The 24,391-nt window shown below is 32.4% G+C and overlaps 1 protein-coding gene across 3 annotated transcripts in view; it reads left to right on the top strand.

Moving 5' to 3' along the window:
* VPS13A (vacuolar protein sorting 13 homolog A) overlaps positions 1–24,391 on the top strand; it is a 221,528-nt gene that overhangs the window by 187,029 nt on the left and 10,108 nt on the right. The window contains exons 68-69 of one of the 3 annotated variants that reach the window (XM_012759772.3): positions 5,738–5,849; positions 6,043–24,245. In XM_012759772.3, coding sequence (XP_012615226.2) covers positions 5,738–5,849; positions 6,043–6,063 — 133 coding nt within the window. In that variant the 3' untranslated portion in view covers positions 6,064–24,245. Of the gene's footprint in view, positions 1–5,737; positions 5,850–6,042; positions 24,246–24,391 lie in introns of those variants that run through there. The other 2 variants (XM_012759771.3, XM_020289260.2) reach the window with 2 other exon arrangements.

Raw genomic sequence — 24,391 nt, 5'->3', positions numbered from 1 at the left:
TCCATAGAGATTGTACTAACTTGCAGTTCCACCAACAGTGTATAAATGTTCCTCTCTCTCTGTATCCATGCCAGCATCTATTGTGTTTTGACTTTTTAGTAATAGTCATTGTAATGGGGGTAAGGTGATATCTCACTGTGGTTTTAATTTGCATCTTTCTGATGATTAGTGATGATGAGCATTTTTTCATGTTTGCTGGCCATTTGTCTGTCTTCTTTTGAAAAGCTTCTGTTCATGTCTTTTGCTCACATTTTAATGGGGTTGTTGTTCGTTCTTTTCTTGCTTATTTGCTTGAGTTCTTTGTAGATTCTGGATATAAGCCCTTTCTCAGATGTATAGTTTGCAAATATTTTCTCCCATTCTGTAGGTTGTCTATTCACTCTGTTGATTATTTCCTTTACTGTGCAGAAGCTTTTTAATTTAATCAAGTCCCATTTATTTATTTTTGTTGTTGCTTTAATTGCCTTTGGGGACTTAGTCATAAAATTATTTGCTTAGGCTGATAGCTAGAAGAGTTTTTCCTACATTTTATTCTAGAATTTTTATCATTTCATGCCTTACATTTAAGTCTTTAATCCATCTTGAATTAATTTTTGTATATGGCAAGAGATAGGAATCCTGACTCATTCTTCTTCGTGTGGCTATCCAATTTTCCCAGCATCATTTATTGAATAGGACTTACTTTTCCCAGAGTATGTTGTTATCTGCTTTGTCAAAGATCAGTTGGTTGTAGATAGATGGTTTTATATCTGGATTCTGCGGTCTGTTCCATTGGTCTATGTCTCTATTTTTATACCAATACTATGCTGTTTTGATTACCAAAGCCTTGTTGTATAGTTTGAAGTCTGATGAGGTGATGCCTCCAGATTTGTTCTTTTTCCTTAAGATTGCTTTGGCTATTCAGACTCTTTTCCTATTGTAAACAAAGCATAGAATTATTTTTCCTAGACCTGTGAAATATGACATTGGTATTTTGAGGGTATCGCATTGAATCTGTAAATCCCTTTAGGCAGAATGGGCATTTTAATGATGTTGATTCTACCAATATACCAGCATAACATGTTTCTCCATTTGTTTGTGTCATATGCAGTTTCTTTCATCAGTGTTTCCTAGTTCTCTTATAGAGATTTTCACCTCCTTGGTTAAATATATTCCTAAGTATTTTATTTTCTTTGTAGCTATTATGAATGGTATTGACTCTCAGCTTGGTTTGTATACATTGATTTTGTAACCTGACACTTTGCTGAATTTGTTTATCAATGCCAGGAGTCTTTTAGTGGAGTGTTTGGAATTTTCTAGATTTAAGATCATATCATCAGTGAAAAGTGATGGTTTGACCTCCTCTTTCCCAATTTGAATACCCTTTATTTCTTTCTCTTGCCTGATTGCTCTGTCTAGGACTTCGGTACTATGTTGAATAGAAGTGGTGACAGAGGGCATCCTTGTTCCACTTCTTAGGGGGAATGCTTTCAACTTTTCCCCATTCAGTACAGTTTTTGCTGGCAGGTTTGTTATATATGGCTTTTTGCCTAGTTTTTTTAGGGTGTTTTATCATGACAGTGCCGGATTTTGTTGAATGCTTTTTCTGCATCTGTTGAGATGAACTTTGTTTTTGCTTCTGCTTATTTGGTCAGTCATATTTATTGATTTACATATGTTGAACCATCCTTGCATTCCTGGAATGGCACCCACTTGGTCATGGTGGATTATTTTTTGATGTAGTGTGGAATTCGGTTTGCTAGTTTTTTGTAAGTCTGGTAGAATTTGGCTGTGAATATATCTGAATGTATCTGATCTGGGGTGTTTTGTTGTTGTTGTTGGGACATTTTTTACTACTGCTTTGTTTTCATTGCTCCTTATTGGTCTGCTCAGTAGTTCTATTTCTTCCTAGTTGGAGCTGAGGATGTTATATGTTGCCAGGAATTTGTCCATTTTATCTATATTTTCTAGTTTATGCACATAGCACTTTTTATAGTATTTGTGGATATTTTGTATTTCTGTGGTATCAGTTGTAATATCTCCTTTTTCATTTCTAATTCAGCTTATTTGGGTCCTTTCTCTTCTATTCTTCATTAATCTAGAAACAGTCTATCAATTTTATTTATCTTTTCAAAGAACCAACTTTTTGTTTCATTGATTCTTTGTATTTTTTGTTGTTGTTGCCGTTTTCCTTTTTGTTTAGTTCTGCTCTGACCTTTGTTATTTCTTTTTCTCTGCTGGCTTTGGGTTAGGTTTGCTCTTCCTTTTCTAGTTCCTTGAGATGTGATATTAGGTTATAGAGTTGTGATCTTTGTCTTTTTGATGTAGGCATTTAAGGCTATGTATTTTCTCCTTAGGACAGCTTTTGCTTAATCTTACAGATTTTGATAGCTTGTGTCTCTTTGTCATTTACTTCAAGGAATCTTTTGGTTTCCATCTTAATATCATTATTGACCCAATAATCATTCAGCAGCAGGTTCTTTTATTTCCATGGCTTTGTGTAGATTTGAATGTTTCTCTTGTAATTGATTTCTAGTTTTATTCCACTGTGGTCTGAGAAAAGGTTTATGGTATGATTTTGATTTTATAGAATTTGTTGAGACATGTTTTGTGGCCTCGGATATGATCAGTCTTTGAGAATGTCACATGTGCTGATGAAAAGAATGTATATTCAGTAGTTTTGAGGTAGAAGCTTCTGTAAATGTCTGTTAGTTTCATTTGTTCTAGAGTCACATTTAAGTCCAGTGTTTTTTAAATGTATTTTCTGCTTCAATGATCTGTCCAGCTCTGACAATGGGGTATTGAAGTCCCCATCAATTATAACACTACTATTTATCTCTTTGCTTTGATCTAGTAAAATTTGCTCTATGAATTTGGGAGTTCCTGTGTTAGGTTCATATATATTTAGGATTAATATGTATTCTTGTTGAATTATTCCTTTTACCATTATATAATGACCATCTTTGTCTTTCTTTACCATTGTTGATTTAAGGTCAATTTTATCTCATATGAGAATGGCTCCCCCTGTTCTCTCTTTTGGTTTCCATTTGCATGGAATATTTTTTTTCATTCCTTCACCTTGAATCCAAATGAGTCCTTGTGTGTTAGATGTGTTTTCTGGAGATAGCAGATACTAGGCTTTTTTTTTAATTCATTCAGCTAGCCTACTCCTCTTGAGTGGGGAAATCAAGCCATTCATGTTTATTGAAAGAATTGATAAGTGGGATGGATTTCTGTTCTTTCTGTTGAATAGAACTTTGTTGCTCTGTTTTACCTCTCGAGCTGTTGTGGTATCTGGGCATTGACCTTCAGCTTTTAAGTAATTTTACACTGGTGGGTATCTATTGTGCTGATCCATGTATAATGCAGTTCTGAGTATTTCTTGTAGGGCAGGTTTGGTCATGACAATTTCCCTCAGTCTTCTTGTCTTGAAAAGTCTTTATTTCTCTGTCAATTATGAAACCTTGTTTTGCAGGATACGAAATTCTAGGCTGGTAGTTGTTCTGTTTTAGAAGACTGAACATGGTGTCCCAATATCTTCTGGCTTATAAGGTCTCCACTGTGAAGTCAGCAGTTAGTCTGATGGGTTTTCCTTTGTAGGTTAGTTTTTGCTTTCTTCTCGCTGCTTGTTCAATTTTATCTCTCATTTTGACTTTGACCAGGTTGATGACTCTGTGTCTTAGAGATGTACTATTTGCTATTAATCTTCCTGGTGTTTTGTATTCAGATGTCTAAATCTCTGGCAAGAGAAGAACATTATCCTCTATAATTCTCTCAAATAAGTTTTCCATGCTTTTTGCTCTTTTTTCTTCTCCCTCAGGTATACCTATAATTTTTATATTAGTTCACTTTGCATAATCCCATGTTTCTCTAAGTGATTGCTCAGTCTTTTTTATTATCTTTTCTGCCTCTTTGAATGACTTGCTTGGCTATAGAGGCTTGTCTTCAAGCTCTGAGATTCTTTCTTCTTTGTTTAGTCTGTTGTTAAAGCTTTCTGCTGTGTTTTGAAATTCCCTATATGACTCTTTCATTTCTTTAAGTTCTAGTGTATCGTTTCATATGTCGTCTAGCTCCTTAGCAACTTTTCCTCTTTCTTTTGGTTGATTTCCTAAAATACTCTTTTAGCTTCTTTTTGTTGGTTTTCAACTTTCTCTTCAATTTCATTCATCTCATTTGCCCTCCATATATTGAATTCTATTTCTGTCATTTCAACAATTTCCTTATGGTTGGAGTCCACTATTGCATCTCCATGTGACACCTTGGGAATATCAGACTTTTTTTTTTTTCATGTTGCCAGGGTCCTTTGCTGGTTTCTTGTCGTCTGAATCCTCTTCTCCCAGCTCAGGGCTAATAGGTTTGCAGGGCACCTGTTCTCCTTTGCTAGAAACTCTCCTGCTTAATTAAAAGAAGGGGAGGTCTCTACATGGTGCTTTTATGTCTTACTCTGGAATGTTCACTTGGCAGGAGAGGGGCAGGTACACTGAGATCCTGTAGTATAGCTGTTTGGTCTGTGCCATTCCCCTCTGATTGCCACAGTTCTCGCCGGTGCTGGATGACCCTCGTGCACGGTGGTGGGTTGTTCCCTGGATCATTGTTGGTATTTGAGTTAGAGGCTAGGTGAGACCCTCTCCATGGAGTTTGGCATTGTGGGGGATTGTTCTGCCTGGGGTCTCCCCACAGAGATGACAGTGGTAGCTGGGTGAGAGTATGTATATAGGCAGTGATCATGGGTGACTAGGCTTTGGGCGTTTGCTTAAACCAGGTCCAGTTATAATGGCAGCTCAAGGCTGGGGGTCCCTGGCAGAACATTGGACCCAAGGATGGTTCTACCAGCCCATCAGCAATCCCATTCTGCTCTTGAATGGAGGATTTATTCATATTTTTGTGCCTATACATATGGGTACCTTATGTGGTATTCTCTTAATAAATATTTATTGAATGTGTGATTTGTTGAGTGAATGAACAAGTGAACATTCTCACTACCATACAGACAAAAATGTTAAATAAAATATTACCATACCAAATGCAGCAGTGTGTGTATGTGTTTAAAATAGTACACATCAAGCCAGAGTGGAATGTGAAAAATGTGAGAGTATATGAACATTAGAAAACCATGTAATATATTTACAACATTGATAGATTGAAAAAGATAAACCATATGAACACTACAATGACAAGAAAAAAAAATACTTATTTAAAATTCATTGCCTATTTAAGATTTTCAAAGACTATAACAAGAAAAGAACTATTGAAAAACTAAAAGTAAAAATGAAGCTTCTTGGCTTGATAAAAGATGCCTTTACAAAACAAAACAAAAATTGCAAATATATACTATAGCATATAGTATATTGCTAATGTACTTCATGGAGAACTCTTAACCTTTCCCTATAGCCAGGAGTGGGACAAGGATGATTGCAGTCCCCTTTTGTTTCTAACACTATACTGCAGGAACTAGATAACAAAGAAAAAGCAACACTTGCTAATCCTGATTATTATCTCAAAGTCTTATAAAGTCTATTAACAAACTTCTTTATACCTCTAATATTTTTCTGTAGAAACTACATCATTTATATCATAAAAACAAATTTAATTCAGAAACAGCAGGCTGAAAAATGAAAAGAAAAAAAGAATGAAAATTTAAAATTAGAAAAGTGATGTAATATTTTATCTGAAGGAATATTTTTAGTAATTGTATTTTATAGTATATTTATGAGTTTTTGGATAATTTTAAAAATTATGTTATATTTTCTTCCTCTAGAGCTACAGAGACTTATGAAGTAGAGAGTTTGCGACCTCCTCGGTTCTTTAATGAAGATGGGGTTATCAGACCTTACAGGTTGAGGGATGGTACTGGAAATCAAATGTTACAGGTAAATGAAGAAATCTCTTACAAATTAAGATAAGTCATATGGATTTTTTTAAGTAGCAATTTAATGCTTTAACTATATGTTGGATTATTTGGGCTTTTATATGTTTTGCTTAATTCCATTTGTAAGTTTCTTACATTTACTTAGGTTTTAATGTACATTTATTTACTATAAGATTTTTTTTTCTTTCTTACAGGCATCAAAAAGTTTGATATGAAAACAGTTAATGCATGACTTTGCAAGTGAAAACCAACAATAGATTTTAGTCTAAAAATTTACAAACTACGTACTGCTGTTTCAGTATTTTGAGTACAAAGAAAAGCTTTTGTATTGGTAACTTTTAATAGGAATTTTAGTGAATCTGATCTTTTTATAGGGTATTCTTAGTTCTACATTGGATTTGCCAGATTTTTTTGAAAGCCAATGTGCCTTATATGTCCTCATAGTTGATGATGCTTATTTAGCCAATTAGACCATTTCTGTTTGTGGTACTTCCTTCTGTTTATCAAACCACTAGTAGCTTTTATACCAGATATAATCCTTTTATCCGGTTAGGCATGATGAAAGAAAAACAAAACTCAGAAACACTACTATTGCCAGTTACTCTCGGATTCTTATGCTTTGCTTTTAAAAATCCTCAAATGGCCATGACCCTCCTCCTGCTTTATTCTAGTATAGTTTGTATAAAACCTTTTGAGATTTTATAAGCAGTTCACATGCAAACCAGTATCTTTTAATGAAGAAAATTACCCTTTGGGACAATGGACAGTTTGAGGGTAGAATATTTTATCTGTTTAGACAACTTTCTTGGTAAATCTCACTTTTTAAAATCTGGATTAGGGTGTAGGTTACATAGTAATAACACATAGGCTATACCAGTGTAAAGTCTTTTCTGTGATTTAGATGTGGGATACTAAATTAAATCGCTTGTTTGAAAACAAACAAGGAGTCATTATGTTATATAAACTTAAAGATATTCATGATAATAATTGACTCTCAAAATGTGGAACTTCCTTTATACTTTTTGATATTTTATATATTGTCATGTTTAAAGTGATCAGGGTAAAGATTTAACACTCATATTTTACCTACTGCATGCAGAGTATATAATATTGCATAAAATATACTTAAAATCTTTCTTTGAGCCTTCTGATATATTAAAAAGTAACCATAAAGTTAATGTGCAATATGTAAAGTGATTTTATATGGCGTTTTAAATGTTTTTAAAGCATGAAAATAATTCTGTATTAGGATAGAACTGGCAATCTGTTGTGAGGTTGTGCTCTAAAGGACATATTGTGCAATCTCTACAGTAACAGTGTTACATTGTTCTTTGGAAGGTAGAAAAATTGCAGAAGTCACCTAAGGCTGATATAATCAAAATGTGTATTTCTACCCAATACCTGCTGTCCCTTATTAGAACACAATTAATATGTTACTAACATTTTACTAAACTGAAAGTTGAGTAGTTTTCAAATCACATTTTTAAAAACTAAAAATATGTCTTGAGAAACTATTTTAATAAACATATTAGAAAGTAAGGATGAGTAGTGAGGAGAGTTTAGAAATATATCCTCATTATCAATGAGCAGATTTTAATATACAAGGAAGCCAGGAGATATCAGCAGTTTCTCATATTTGATAATTTGATTTCAATAACAAGTACATTTATTCTATACCTTCATTAATTGCTTTCTGAAGCTTTAAACTTTTGTATTTAAAGGCATGACTTTTAACTTTATATTTTTAAGGATGAGTATTTAGTAGGCCAGTATTAGCATTAATTGCTAAAAGAGCTATTTAAGTGACTAAATCTACAATTCTTATTATCAGCTACAATACCTGTCAATCATTACTTCAGCAAGACTATTTACACAGTATTAGCTGGAATACCTATAGGAATTTGCCAGATGCCTTGGGATGTTTGCAGTTAGCATTATTTTCCTACAGATGTAAGAAGTGGGTAGTTGTTTTGATTGGAGTGGTGGTTTTTTAATCAAATGTATAGTGTATTATTAGCAAACTATTTTTAAAGTATATGAATACCAGTACTGTGGAAAATCATTAGATGGTATATAAAATGGATTTAAAATCTCATGTGCCTACATTCCATCTGAGTGATTTAATGACAGTGCCTTAGAAAATGTTTGATATTTTCAAATGTTTCTCCTTTTCTTTTTTTCTAAAAAAGGTGGTATGTTCACTAAATTATATACACTAATATGTAATAATTAAATATAAAATACATTCTTTCATTGAGTACCTTTCTAACTAGTATGTAGCACATTATTATAGCACTTCCTAGTAGTCAAAAATTGCCTACTAAAGAAATAGAATGATAATATTCATGTATTCATAGAGTACTTTATTGGTACCATCAAACCATTTTATATATTGAGTTTGTACCAACCAATGGAACTGAGTCTTAGGTCTATTAAGTTATGGAATATTATATCCATAATTACAGCCTGAGTCACAGCTGAAAATCTGCTGTAAAATTATGACTCCTTGAACACTTCATAGTTTTACATGTTTTCCAAGCCATTTACCATATATAACTAACCTTTGTGCTTCTTTTTTCCTTTACCATGCTTACAGAAAATTCAGGTCTACAGGGAGAGGAATATGACTCACAGTAGCAGTAGTGATGAGGATGATGATGATTAGTCAGATCTAAACTGTTAAAATTCATTTGTTCTCTATCATTTTACTTGGAATGTTTTACATGACTGCTACCATAATGCCCATATGTCCGTTTTTAGGGAGGTAAAATACTTCTTTTTGAAATGTTTTCTACACAGCTTCATAAAGCAAAATGATTGCATTATTTAAGCACAGAAAAAATGTATATTATATCCAAAATAGGGCATACTGCATATTATAATATAGATTTGCTTTTATATATTTTGTATCTTTGTATTGCACAGCTTGTTTTTTGAATTAAATATAATTTTTAATGTTCATTAGTTTTGTTTTAAATTTTATGCTTATTAGCAAAATATTTTTGAATGATCTCTGTAAATTTTCTGAGCTATAATGTAATTCCCTTGTGTAAAAAAAAATAGTAATAGCTATTCAATGTTTTATATTTATTTAGCATTTTAAAGATATTTTTGTCAAATTTATTTTAACAACAATAATAAACTTATGTAACTTGAAGCAGTGTGAATTTGTTGTTATATTCCAAAATCATATAGGTGAAACTGCTATTATAAAAAACAATCATGATTTGTCATGGAAGGTTAGATAGTGAAATAATTTATAGTTTGAGAATGAAACAAACAATGGTCTTTTATTTCTTTGATTTACTTTTTGTTGTTTCATTTACATAACTTTCTGCAAAACAGTGCAGACAAAATTGATTTTTATAGTCATTATATTTACTTATTAATTTGCATATCCATATGCTATATCCCTATTATAAAGTGCTGTGGATTAATTCAGACATTAGAAGAATTTTTATAGTAAACATAATTTTATATATTTTTTCTTGCAAGTATTAGGGAAAACGTTATTTATGTCTCCGAAAGATCCATGAGTAAATCTATTTTATGTTTTATATACTGAATTTTTAAAATTTCATCTTAGATGAAACTGTCCTATTTCTCTAGTATATCAGATGGACTTTAAAAAATTTTTAAAGATCTCTGAAAAGTGAATGGTTGTGAGTAGTTATAATGTTTAATCCCTTATGACTGCTATGGTTTTGGATCAACAAAAGAAATTTACCTTGGCTTATAATAAGCACTTTGCTTATATTGAGCTTGTATTAGATTGTAGTAGATCTAAATGTGGAATTTTGGTTTAAATGATTTAGCCCATGATTTCTAATTCTTAGGTTTATCACGCTTTTATTTCTATAAATCGTTATTCTTTATGTTCTTTGAAGATGACTATTTTAGGTTTTAAAATACTGAGCTTACCAAAAAAAAAACAAACCTAAAAATAATCAGCTTTTCTGAAATTTCTACCTGCCTACTATTCATTCAAATTGAAATAGAAATCAAGGTCATGTATACTAGGACTAAAAAATATGTAAATGTCAAAGAATTTGTTTTCATCACAGTAGGATTCTTATATTTTCGGAATAAGTAAATAAAAACAGGTACCATTAAAATAATCAGAGACTGAATTTGTATTTGTTGTGCACCTACTTCTCTCTCACCCTTGACCAAAATCAAACAAAACCTACTATCTTTTCTAGACGCTAGAAAGAACACAGCCTGTTGTTATATATTGTGTATCCCTGAGGAAGAAAGGATCTGGAACTGTCTTCTTTGGCTTCTTACATTCCAACTCTGCTAGGCACAAAGCCTTTGTAAAAGAGAAAATGCTAAACTACTTGTTTGCAAGACATTGCAAGAGTATCCTGTGGTTGGTCTATGACACTTCTATGGCACAGGTTTCATAAAGATGATCTTAACTTAACCTTCTATTCCTTAAGAATTTAAGGAATTCTTTAAAAAATTCTCTAGAAAAAGTTCTTGTTTCAACAGTGACTTATTTTAATAAAATGAAAATTGGAGGTAGGATTGTACTTATTTAAAATCTCTTCAATCCTAACACTCTGGGAGGCCAAGGCGGGTGGATTGTTTGAGCTCAAGAGTTTGAGACCAGCCTGAGCAAGAGTGAGACCCCGTCTCTACTAAAAATAGAAAGAAATTAGCCAGAAAACTAAAAATATATATTAAAAATTAGCCAGGCATGGTGGCGCATGCCTCTAGTCCCAACTACTTAGGAGGCTGAGGCAGAAGGATCGCTTGAGCCCAGGAGTTTGAGATTGCTGTGAGCTAGGCTGCCGCCACAGCACTCTAATCGGGGCAACAGAGCAAGACTCTGTCTCAAAAAAAAAAAAAAAAAAAAACTCTTCAGCATTGAAATGATTTTAAACAATATTCTAGTAACTAGTAAACTTTGCTCATGTGATCTTAGAGTTTCATCATTCTTCATTTTTTAGCCCTTAGATGTGAAATATGCTCTTTAATAGTAGGATTGCCATTTTTTCCTGTTTCTGTTTTTCTGCCACACTGATCTGTTCAAGCTTCTTTGACCACAGGTATTATTTTTCCAATTTTGTAAAGAAAAATATTTTATTGCTTTTATTAGAGAAAAATTTAAGGCTGAGAATTGCTCTAGTGTTTTACACTATTCATAGTGTAAAACAAGTGTTTTCTTAATGGAGATACAGGACCTAGACAAAAATATAAAAATATTTTCTTATTCCTTATCAAATATATGAAAAATGAGTTCACTTTTAGGATTTTAATGAGATGAACTGTTCTTTTATGAATTCCTCTGTAATTAACTAGAATTTTTTAAGTGGAAGGATCTAATAGGAAAGTCTAGTGAGAAAGCTACGTTTAAAAATTGATTATGTAATACCACGCCTTTCCATATTCTTTAACTTTCTTTATATTCCAGATTTCTGCATGATCATTGCTTATGTGCAGAAAATGGAAAGGAAGGTTCTTTCTCCCCTAAGGAAGTGATTACTGTAAGGATTCTTTATTTTCCTTTGTGTCTGCTTGACACTTAAATGACATATTGAAAACTGGTAGGAAGAAAAATTTGTAAAAATCCTGAAATTCTGGGCACCCATGCTCATGGATAAATAAGTTTATAAGAGCCTGTAAATGAAATTAATTTGTACTCACATTGGATATAGATAAAGCAAATGTAAATCCGGAACAATATTTGCTAACTTTCAATATTCCTTATAGAGATGGAAGTCAAAATAAATTTCCATTCAAAACACATATCATTGATGCAACGTTGAGTTGATTTTAAGGTCATGTTGTTAAAATGTATAGCTGGAACCATTGTTAGGTCTATGACTAAGACATCAGTATTCAATATGAAAAGTATGCTATTGTATCTGTGTCTCCAGATCACATACACTAATGAAAATGACTGCTGCTGTAGCTGCTAGTTTGTCTCATTTAAGTCCTGTAATGAAATTCTGCATTATACTTTCCTGTGGTGATGGGAGCAGGACCAGAAACAACCATCCAAAACGTTATTAAATACTCTAAGCTTCAGTTTTTTATTTTATAGATTTGTGGCACTTGAATTTATAATAGCTCCAAAATAGTAAAGGTCCTATGGGTCTAAATAAGATGATGTTAAGTGTGCATATAGATTATTAATTTAGATCAAATGATAATTATGATGGGTGTATAAAAATGCCAATTTTACTTACTCTATTCTTGTACCTTTAGGATAAATGGAGATCAGTTAAAACTGTTTAGACTATTAAGCTTTCATTTCAGTGAATGAATGTCTGAATTCAGTAAGTACAATTAGTACAGTCAGCACTATACAAAACATTATAGGAAGTCTTGAATGAAAGGAGAATAAAACACATGATTTCAAATAGACCTGTGTTAGCTAATAAGCATAATTGATGACTTTCATATGTAGAGATTTATGGTTCAGTTTGTTTTAGTGTGGTAGGACATTTTCATGTTCATAATTATCTCTCAATGTAATAAATTTATTTACCAATTATTCCATATCAAAAATATATATTGCAACAGCATATCTCCAGATATCAATTTTAGAAACAAATGGTTAACAATTTTATAAAACTGGCTTTTAATGTAATCTTTTTCATTGCCTATACATATTCTAAGCAATGAAATAGTAACAAAGATTTCTAAATTGCATTATGCCATTCTTCTGGATCTTAGAGATTCTCAAATATGTGAGCATTCAAAATATTATAGGCATTATTTGTGTTTTTTAAAAACAATCAGGTTAGGCACAGATTTAGCTAAGTATATTTAATTTGTCTTAATTGGGCATGTTGTATTTTTCTATTATGAATTATTTATCAACCTGTTAACTACATCATGTTCACAAAAATTTTCTGAGCATATTCAATAAAAAGTGGCATTTCTATGAACTAAAAAATTTAGAGATCCACACTTCCATGGAAAAAGCTAAATCTCTCTTCTGATTCAGTTTGCTGACATTGATTCTCAGTCTACAGTTTTAGTATTTTATAGAAGATATGAAAAAATTTTTAAAGTAACATAGATTATTTCCTACATTGTTGAAGTAGTATATGCTCATTAAAGAAAAGTAGCAAACTGTAGAAAAATAAATTGTCTCCCCACCAATAATGGTGTATTTTCTTTTTAAATTTTGTATTTACATGGCTATGATCTAAATATATAAATTGCCATCTTTTGTTTTATTCTACAGTTTTATTAACAGCATTATTAACTTCTGAAGATTAAAAAACATCCCACTTATAGAGTAATGCCCAGTGTGAGAAATCTAGTCTTTATTTCTGGAGCACATAAATAACCAGCAGAACCTTTCCTTTATTTTTATAGCTAATGTAGAAGCTTTTTCTTTTCCATTGAATAAATTTCTGGATTTTGACTTTATACCTTTTTAAAATTTTCTTTCCTTTAAATACATAAATCTGTTAAAATCTGTGTGGGGGTATGTATGTATGACATACATACATGTATGACATCTCTTTCATTGTATATGAGTATTGACGGCTGAGTTGTCTCATTGCATAGTATATTGTTAACTATTTCAAATATTTTTAAAATTTTATTTATATTATCTTTGAATCATTTACAAAGATATCATAGTTGCCATTATGTAAGTTATTATAGAAGGGAGGCTGTTTTTGTTTGTTGTATATTTCTTTTCTTTCAGAAATTACAGATGTTTATAATTAGCTTCAAACACTGCCATAAAACAATTGGAAGATAATTGCCTTCAGCTGACGTGGTCTTTCCCTTAAGTACTTCAGGAGGAGAATTACAACTAATCTGGAAGAAAGGGCTTATTGTAGCAATCAGATCACCAGAGTAGTGCTGAACACTCTTCCTGGCTTCATCTGAAATTTTGAGTAAGTGGAAAAGAACTAGGAGACAAAGGCTTATTGGCTTTCACTCTTCATTTTATAACTCTTCCTCTCCAGAAGGACACTTCTGAATAGGATGAGAAAACTGAAGAGAGTCAAATTTTGTTATCCAGGCAAATTAAGAGTTCTTAGCATCACAGATTCCATGGCAAAGATTATCTGTCCAACTTGGATCAATTCCCATCCCTCACTTGTTAGATTAGCAGCTATCTCTTGGACAGTCTTTGTCACATCATTTTAGAAGGGCCAGACTGTCGAACATATAATAGAATGTACCCCTGACTTAGGACTAGTGGAGTACTTCACACACTTAGAATCTTCCAGTATTACATAGAAATACTTTGAATAAGATTTTGGAATTAATCGTGTCTTCCTCTAGAGGTAATGGTTTCATTTAGGGGGGGGTTCCGGTTTTCAAGTGTAAAATGAATTTATTCTCTTTTTTACTTCAGTAGCTTGAATGAGACTAATTTTTTATTTCTAGCTGTCTTTAAAATTTGTCATCATTGTATCCCTTTAATTTGTAAATATATTAAGAAAGGATAAATGCTATTATAATAGAGAATTCAGTGCATTTTAGCATTAAAAGATATTCTCAAATGTTAAGCCCAGGTAGGTTTAATTTGATTCTTACCCTCTTTTTACCAAGGATGTGTAAAATAGAGCTAAAACTGCTGTAAATATTATTAGCTTAGAAGGCCTTCAGCCTTGATTAAGCTAAATTCTGACACGGGACTCAACTCATGACTTCTTTACTGATGTGTTAGATCTCTACCTAGTTATTTTGTACAGACACAAAGATTCTCAGCATAAGGTAAGTTTAGTAAACCTCATTCAGAAGTGTGTGTGTGTGTATGCATACACACTCTAACATAATATTGTTAGAAGATTAGTATTAGTTATGAAAAGTCTATTTTTTATTGGCTGAATGTCCTGTGAAAGAAAGGATACATTCACTTGCCAAATGAAATAATTTTCCTACAAAATTAGATTGGAAGCCTCTTTTATTCATCTAAAAACAAAATTTAATGTCATGTATGAAAGGAAGTTCCTTTTTTTTTTTTTGGTTTTTTTGTTTGTTTTTGTCAGTTAAAAGTCTAGTTATAAATTCAAATGAAATTGATATCCTAGTCACTTCTTTTTGATGACTCTAACAAGCAGTAATGGTAAATTTTGGGGGAAATTTACTACTGTAAAGGACCCTAAGGGAATCATTGTGGAGAAATACACATTTAGACATTTCTGTGGTGCTTAAAAAGTATGGAGTAGTTTTTTGAGTTAGAGATTTCATGAAGGCACAGTGTTGGAATACAAGTATGGGAGATTGAATATTTATGTAAAGTTAACCCTTCTGGAATCAGTTGCCAGCCTACTTTGAATTGTGAAGTTGCCAAAAGAATAAAATGTATAATTATATATGTGTAATTGAGCTTTTTCTGGCTTGATTTGGTAGCACAGTTTATATGATTACAAAGAAAAAAAATTAATGCCATGTGTTCATTTATTCTACAAGTCTTTGTTAAGCTCCTGTTTGTTATATATCAGACATTTTTCTATTTATTAGTCCCTGAAGAGAGTAGTCAAGATTCCTCCTCATCCCGCGTGAGCTTGTAATTGTAGTATGCTTTATTCTGGTGATTGGGGATAAATACATGCCACGTTGGAGGCCAGCCCTGTAATGTTAGATCTTCATAGTCTTTATTCCTATTTGTTGTTTAGCTGCTATATGCAAGGCTCTGAGTGTAGGAATCAAAGACATGTAAGATATGACCTGTCTTCAAAAGAGGGAATGATCTCTAGGTATTACATGAAATTGAAGCATTGCTAGAGACATGATACAGCTTGTGGGATATCTGAATCCATATTTAAATTGGAATAGATGCAGTTGGAACTGAATATGGAACTGTTAAAATGAGATCCCACTGCATCTACTGGAATATTTATGGCTCTTCTGTGCTAACTCATTTTGATAATAAAAATTATTTGCGATATAGCAATACCCTGTGGGTGAGGGCTTGGATTCCAGATGCAAGTAAACCTAAGTTCAATTCTAGCCTCTTACTAGCTTTATTATCTTTTATTATATTTATCTGACATCAGTTTCTAGAAGGTAAAATAGAGATGATTGTAGTACCTGCTTGGTGTTCCTGGAATTAAAGCAAATGCTTATATACAGCAATACCTCAAAGAGATTATAGGTTCATTTCCAGACCACCGCAATAAAGCAAGTCATGCAAATTTTTTGGTTTTTCAGTGTATATAAAAGTTATAGTTACACTATACTATAGGCTATTAAGTATACAATAACATCATGTCTGAAAAATCAGCCAGACATGGTGCCATACACCTGTACTCTCAGCTACTCAGAAGGCTATAGAGAGATTGAGCCCAGGAGTTTGAGGCTGCAGTAAGTTATGATCCTTCTACTGCACTCCAGCCTGAGCAACAGAGCCAGACCTCTCTCTTTTAAAAGCAAAACAAAACAAACAAAAAACATGATTGCCAAAATGCTAAGGATGACCTGAGCCTTCAGCAAGTCATAATCTTTTTATATGCCTTAATGTTGGTGACTGCTGACTGATCAGGGTAGGGATTACTAAAGGTTGGGGTGACTGGGAATTTCTTAAAACAAAGAAGTTTGCACCATTTATTGACTCTTTCATGAAAGATTTCTCTGTAGCATGTGATGCTGTTTGATAGCATTTTACCAACAGTAGAACTTCTTTCAAAATTTCAGTCAGTCCTCTCAAGTCCTGCACTGCTTTATCAACTAAATGTATGTAATATACTAGATCTTTTGCTGTCATTTTAACAGTGTTCACAGCATCTTCATCAGGAGTAGATTCCATCCCAAGAAACTACTTTCTTTGCTCTTCCAGAAGAAGCAACTTCTCACCTGCTCAGGTTTTATCAGATTACAGTAATTCATTCACATCTTCAGGCTCTAATTCTAACTCTAGTTCTCTTGCTGTTTCTACCACATCTGCATTTACTTCCTCCACTGAAGTCTTGAACCTTTCAAAGTGGTCAATGAAAGTTGGATTCATCTTCTTCCAAACATTTGTTAATGTTGATATTTTGACCTCCTCCCATGAATCACAATTATTCTTAATGGTATCTAGAATAAACCATTTCCAGAAGGTTTTCAGTTTACTTTACCCAGATCCATCAGAGGAATCACTGTCTGGCAGCTAAAGCCTTACAAAATGCTCTTCTTAGTAATAAGGCTTGAAAGTCAATGTTACTCTGTTCCATGGGCTTCAGAATGAATGTGTGTCAGCAGACATAAAAACAACATTAATCTCCTTGTACATCTCCATCAGAGCTCTTAGGTAACTGAGTGTATTGTCAATGAAAAGTATTTTCATGTCAATGAAATATTTGAAAGAGAACTTTTTTTTTGAGCAGATCTCCACAGTGGGCTTAAGATACTCAGTTAACTGCGCTGTAAACAAATGATCTGTCATCCAGTTTATAGAGCACAAACAGTAGATTTAGCATCTTCTTAAGGGTCCTAGGATTTGGGGAATGGAGGGAGCATTGGCTTTAACTTAAAGTCACCAGCTGCATAAGAACCTAATGAGAGAGTCAGCTTATCTTTAGGAGCTTTAAAACCAGGCATTGATTGCTCTCTAGTTATGAAAGTCCTAGATGGCATCTTCTTACCATAGAAGACTATTTTGTCCATGTTGAAAATCTGGTGATTTTTGTAGCCACCTCCATTAATGATCTTAACTAGATCATCTGAATAACTTGCTGAAGCTTCTATTTCTGGATTTGCTGCTTCACTTGCATTTTTGTGTAATGGAGATGGCAACTGTCCTTAAACTTTATGATGCTAGCTTACAACTTTTCTTCTGCATCTCTTTTCCTTCCTTTTTAGCCTTCATAGAATTGAAGAGAGTTAGGGCCTTCCTCTGGATTAGGTTTTGGGAATTAGGGAACATACTAGGTAATATTAGGGAATGTTGTGGCTGGTTTGATCTTTTATCCAGACCACTAAAACTTTCCCCGTATCAACAATAAGGTTTTTTGCTCTCTTATCATTTGTGTTTTCGCTGGAGTAACACGTTTAATTTCCTTCAAGAACTTTTTCTTTGCATTCACAACTTAGCTAACTGCTTGGTACAAGAGGACTAGTTTTCAGCCTATCTTAGCTTTTGACATGCCTTCCTCACTAAGCTTAATCATTTCTAGCTTTTGATTTAAAATAAGAGACATGTGACTCTTCCTTTCACTTGAACAGTTAGAAGCTATTGTAGGGCTATTAATTGACCTAATTTCAATATGATTGTGTCTCAGGGAATAGAGAGGCTCAAGGAGAGAGAGTCAGGGAATATCTCATCAATATAGAGCAGTCAGAACACACATTTATTGACTAAGTTTGTCATCTTCCGTGGGCATGTTTGTGATGCCCCCAAATGATTACAATAGTAACATCAAAGATCACTGGTCACAAATCATAATGGATGTAATAGTGAAAAAGTTTGAAATATTGCAAGAATTTCCAAAATGTGACACGAGACATAAAGTGAACACATGCTGTTGGGAAAATGGTGTGGTGCTGTGATAGATTTCTTTAATGTAGGATTGTCACAAACCTTCAGTTTCTTTTAAGAAGAAATGCTGTATGTGTGAAGTGTAATAAAGCACAGTAAAGCAAGATATGCCTGTAATTATTAGTATAGTGCCTAATAAGAATTTATTGTCATATTTTTATTCCAGATAAATACCAATTTATGCTAGTTCTTAGTCACCATTATATAAATTCAGTATTCCTCATTTGTCTCCTCTTTCCCAAGATAAAAGCATCTTCCTTTTATTTTTCCTTTCAAGGTTAATAGAACAGTTAAAATACATTGATAATTCTCACACACTAATTGATTAGCAGTAGAAACAGTGGCTTGGACTGCTCTGAATTATATAGTATTTTTTTTAATGTTACTGTTGTTTTCAGGTGTATATAGTATTATGAATCAATAAATGATCATCAGTAGAGGTCCTCCTGGAATCCCTTTAGCGAGACTTTTGTAACTGTACACCTACATTATTCCTGACACACCTACTCTGACTCTTCTAGAATATATTAGGTAGGTTAATTGATGGTCTGCTGCTGTCAGTACATGTAACTATTTTATGAGCATAATTCTATCCTTTCTCTAGGCTGTTTTGGTTGTACCAGTTGATGACAATTCACATCTCTGAAGATATAATATTTAATACTTAATAATATTTAATTCTTTCAGTTGATTTTATGCCAGAGATGCTTAGCCTTCCTTCCCTAAGCTGTCAGCATAGCCTATACCTGTGCTTTGGCTAACAAGATAGGTCTGAGAGATAAAATAAGTTCAAATTCCTCTTCAGATTTGAAGACACAGCCAGTGAGATTTGATATTTATTGAAACCAACTTGCCTTACAAGATAAGCTACATGTCACTTGTTACTCTTGATTACATTTCTATTATATATGAAATCATTAAGTTTTGAGCTAATAAATTTCTACTATATTTGGTCATGAAGATAGGTTAAATACCTTTTTCCTACCTATATTATGCAAGTCTGGGATTTGAAATGAATTAATAAAACATGCTTTATTCCTAAACCTTAACTGTTAAGGAAGTTTTACTTATCAACAAAGCTTTTTTTCTCAAGATTGTTTTGAACGAGTTGTTTATTCTTATGTAAAGGAAAAATGGCAGCATTTACCATTTTAACAGTTAACCCCCTGAATTTTGTTGATTTTGAAAGTAAGCTTAAATTTTGAGTAACATATATTTACAAACCTTTCTTCTTTCCCTATCATCTCCTGACTATTCAAATCAGCCAATCTATAAAACCATTTGTTATCGAGTAGATTTTCTTGCGTGATAGCATTTGCTCTTTATCTTTCATCTAGATAAATTTAATATTTTTAAATCCCCCACTTTCACTGTCTTTAAACAAATCTCATTAATACTTCTGTGAAACACTTGTTTTTCAGAAGAGTCAGATATTGGGATTACATTTTGTTTTTGTGTTTTGCTGAACTACGTGTTCTTACCCTTTCCCAATTTTCTTGAATACATTTCCCATAAATGATTAGCACTTTATATTGATTGGGACTTAAAGCTTTCCATGTTAGTGATTTATCTTTTTATAATTTGCTTTGTTTTTTCAGAAGTATTTTTGTTCTCTACAAAAGAGAAAATTCTGCTACTTTATAACATTATTTTTTTTATTTCAGCATATTATTTCAGCATTTATTTATTTCAGCATATTTTATTTCAACGTAATGTACAAACATTAAGGTTACATACGTTGCCCTTGCCTCCCCTCCCCCCTCAAGTCAGAGCTTCAAGTGTGTCCATCCCCCAAGACGGTGTGCATCGCACTTTGTATGTAAATACCCATTGTCCCTCCCCACTGCCCCCTCCCACCTGCCAGACACCCAATAAATGTTTCTTGTTTGTTTATTTATTTGTTTCTTTTTAAACATTTTGGTTACATTTTATATGTTTACCTCTCCCTAGCAAGGGTTAGAGGTATGCCCTTCCCCTCCACAAGGCTCACCACATCCCTCAGATGTGGGACTACTCCCCCATCCTCCGAATCTCTGATGATTTGGGAATGTTAGAAACGTTTTCTGGGTGATTATGGTTTTTAACTTACGTTCTTATTGGAACCTACCTGACAAGAAATACAGATATTAGTAGAGAGTAACTCTGATCCTACTGTCCTTCAAGTTCCTGCTTTTTTGTTTGTTTGTTTCTGAATGTATGATTAATTTGGTTTGGATTTATTTACATCTAATAAAGTATACTTTACATACTCATCTTTTCTAAATGCAAAGGGGACCTGTTTACCAATAATCATACATTTTAACTGTTGCCTACAGATTCTGACAATTACAGATAATGCAAACAGTTTCCTCTGTGTTTCTGTTTGTTTCTTTTACAACGTTTCTAAACTGTGGTAGGTAATTAATATATACTCTTGATGAATAAGGCAAAAAATGTTTTTCCTTTAACCTCTAACGCATATAAATGAAGCTAACATGTCTAAAGTATTGGCTATAGTTAATTCTTGATATTTCAGACAAAGCTTGATCTTTATGTGTATGCCCTACATGTTAATTCCTAATTCTGATTTTGTTAATTCTTCATTTATTTTAAAGAGTACCACAAATTATTTTAGTAGAACCATTCATACCTATCATCTGTTTGGGATAAAGGAAAGACAGGATATTGACACTAAACTCTTTGGACACTGTTGATCTAAAAAAATTTCAGCCAACATAAGCTGCCTTAACAGCCTGCCTCAGCAACTGCCAGCATCCAGGGATATCAAAGACATATTTGAGGTACCATGGGGAAAGTGTGACTGATACCATAAGAGGAAACATGGTTTAGTGAAAAGTACTGGAATTAGAAGTGAAGAAACCAATTTTCTGAGCCTAGTTTTGCAACTAACCCCAAGCAAATAACTAATGACACAAGATTGTTGTGAATATTTAGATGAATTAATTAGACACTTGATCCTCGGTTTCTTCATGGGTAAAAGGAAGAGATTGGTTTGGACAAACATTAACATTTTTTTCAGGTCTAAAATTCTGGGAGTTTTTCCTAAAATATATAATGTATTTGTAAAGTCAAATAATTAAACAAAAAATTGCAACTAAAGCATAATGTAACTCTCTAAAACGTTATAGAAAATGATAGTGGCTAATTAAGCTATCATGTCCTCTCATTCTTCTGTGGATTCGGTTTCAAAGTTTTGGATTCTGCTTATAATGTTTTTATTCCATATTTACATGTTTGTAATGGAGACTGGTCAGCAAGAGTTTGCTGTGTAATGAGTTACCTTTGATGCTTATTCAAATATATTTAATAACAAAAGATACAGTTGATTATGTTTCAAAGCAGACTGCTGTAACTCCAGCATTCATTCATCTTTCAAGTATGGCATTTAAGGTTTTGGATGAACTCCAGAAAGCATTTTACGAATTTAACTTTTTAAATTTTGTTTTAGCTTTTGTTTAAGCTTTTGTGACAATTGAAATTGGCTTAATTGCTTATATGCACAGGTTAGACTTAAGGTAGGTTTGAAAAGTGGACAATAATGAGAGGTGGGCTCAACTGCAGTGCCCAAGCTTAATATTGAAATAGAAGCTGGATACTTGGAGTGAACCATATAGCTTTTACATTATTTGAAGGTTGTGATCTATTAATGGATATGTAGACTCTTGACTTCTGTTAACAGTGGTGTTCTTGAGGAAGTCAACGTTTGTATTCTTGATTTTAAAGCTTAGCCATTTTGAATAGAGGACTTTGTAAACAAGTTTCTTTTCAAATATCAAAAAACAAACAGAATAAAAGGATATAAAGTTAAAAATAAAAGCTTTACTTACACCTCCACCATTACCCTTCAAAAACCCAGAGATCAATGCTGTTAACAGATTAATGTGTACCTTCCAGAAATTTCTTATGCACATATAAATATATGTGTTTCTGCTTTTTCCCTATAGATTCTGCTCAGTAATATAATTTATTTTTACTTTATAGTAGACATCTCTCTCTGTCAGTACACATACACCTACTTTTTTCTTTTATATGACTTCATAATGTCTCGTATGACTGTACCACAATTTATTTAACTAGTCCCTTATTAATTAATATTTAGATTTTGTACTTTTAACACAGTATTGCTGTGAAGGTTCTTATATGTACATCTTGGCATATGTTTGCATAAGATAAATTTTTAGTAGTGGAATTGATGAATCAAAGGTATGCTTAATTGATTCATATTTTCTTGATTTTGAGTTAAGTTGAACATTTTCTTATGTTTATCGGTTAGATATTGTTTTTGCTAAACTACCTGTTCATGTTGTTTACACATTTTTCTACTGGTTTGTTTTTCTTCTGTTGATTCATTCAAATTGCTATAATTTTCTATATTATGAAATTAGCTCTATATCTCTGTATAGACAAATATTTTCCCAGTTTATCCTTTGTGTATTATTTTACTTTATTTCTGTTTACTTGCTTATTCTGCTATTCATTAGTGTTTAATTTCTATGTACTTACAAATTTTTTTATATTTTATGGACTTTGTTAAATTTTAGCCTTTCTTCAAGATTATTAAGATGATAGTTTTTCCAGTATTTTATAGTCTTTTTATGTATTTAAATCATTGATCTATGTAGAATTAATTTGGTGTAAAGAGGGAAGGATCCAACTTTAGCCAGTGAGTTGTCTACAAACATCATTTATTTGACAATACATGCATTCACCTACTAATTTGAAATGTTATCTTGATTTCATAATTCCCTACATTTGGATATCTAGGATTTTATAAAATCCTAAATACATATTGGTCAGTTTCTGTAATCTGTATTCTTTACTTTGATATGTCTATATATATTTTCACCAGCACCAAACTGTTTCACTACTGTAACTTTATAAATTGTATTAATGTCTCCTAGGTGTAGTTCTTCTCATTCTTCTTTTATAATTTACTGGATATTATCACATTTTTTCCTATATAAATTTGAGTATAATTTTGGCAAATTACTTCTCACCCCATCCCTTCCAACAAAAACCACCGTCTTGGGGGGTCACATGGAGAGAGAGTGAGAGTTTGTGTGTGTGTGTGTGTGTAAAGTGTGGGGAGGGCGAATAACATCTTTATTATAATGAATTTTTACATCCAAGAATAAGAAATAGATTTCTATTTTAAAAATTTATTTATTCCCCTCAATAGAGTGGTATGGCTTTTGTCACGTAAGATCTGCACACTGTTAAACTTATGTGTAAATATTTATCTTTTTTATTACCTTTGTAAACAGGATTTTTTTCTTCCATTTCCAAATTGATTACTCAGTTTTGTATACTTAGGTTTTCCAGATACACTGCAAATAATTTCTACTCTTCCTCTCCAACATATGATGCTTCTTTTTCTTAATAATTTATATTTTCTTAAAACATGGTCCATTTCACCTAGGTTTTCAAATTCATTTGTATAATTTGTAAATTATTTAATACAGTAGTATTAAATTAAAGTTTCACCTTATCCAGGGTTACTTTTCATGTTTCCAGTTACCGTGGACAGAAAATATTAAATGGAAAAGTCTAGAAATAAACATTCATGTAACTTTTATTATATAACTATTATATATATTTATATATATCATTGTTCTATTTTATTATTGTTGTTAATCTCTTAATGTACCTAATTTATAAATTAAACTTTATCATGTATGTATATATAGGAAAAAACAAAGTAAACGTAGAAGTCAGTACTATCTGCGATTTCAGGCATTTATTGGGGATCTTGGAACAAATCCCCCATAGACAAGGTGGGGGGGCTACTGTAATTCTTACTAATTTCTTCTGAATCTGTGGTATATTCCTGTTTCATTTGTAATATAAGGTATTTGTGTTTATTTTCCATATCTACTACAGTAAGCAGTAAAGATACTTTTTCTAATATTTTATAATTTTTAAAGTTAGAAATTTCTTTTAAGCAATTAATTTATGTAACTCATCCTGCTGTTTTAGTCTTTTGGTTTTTTTTCTTTTTTTACTTCTGTTTGCAATAAAAATGAAGGCTATTCCATCAGCCTTCTATACCAAGATTTTTATCAACTTAGCTTTCTTCTAAGCTAACTAATTTTAGTTTT

The sequence above is a fragment of the Microcebus murinus genome, chromosome 12 (genome assembly GCF_040939455.1).
Source record: "Microcebus murinus isolate Inina chromosome 12, M.murinus_Inina_mat1.0, whole genome shotgun sequence".
Classification (NCBI taxonomy): Eukaryota; Metazoa; Chordata; class Mammalia; order Primates; family Cheirogaleidae; genus Microcebus; species Microcebus murinus.
Note: the sequence above shows the minus strand (reverse complement) of the source record. Positions and strands in the feature narration are given on the sequence as shown.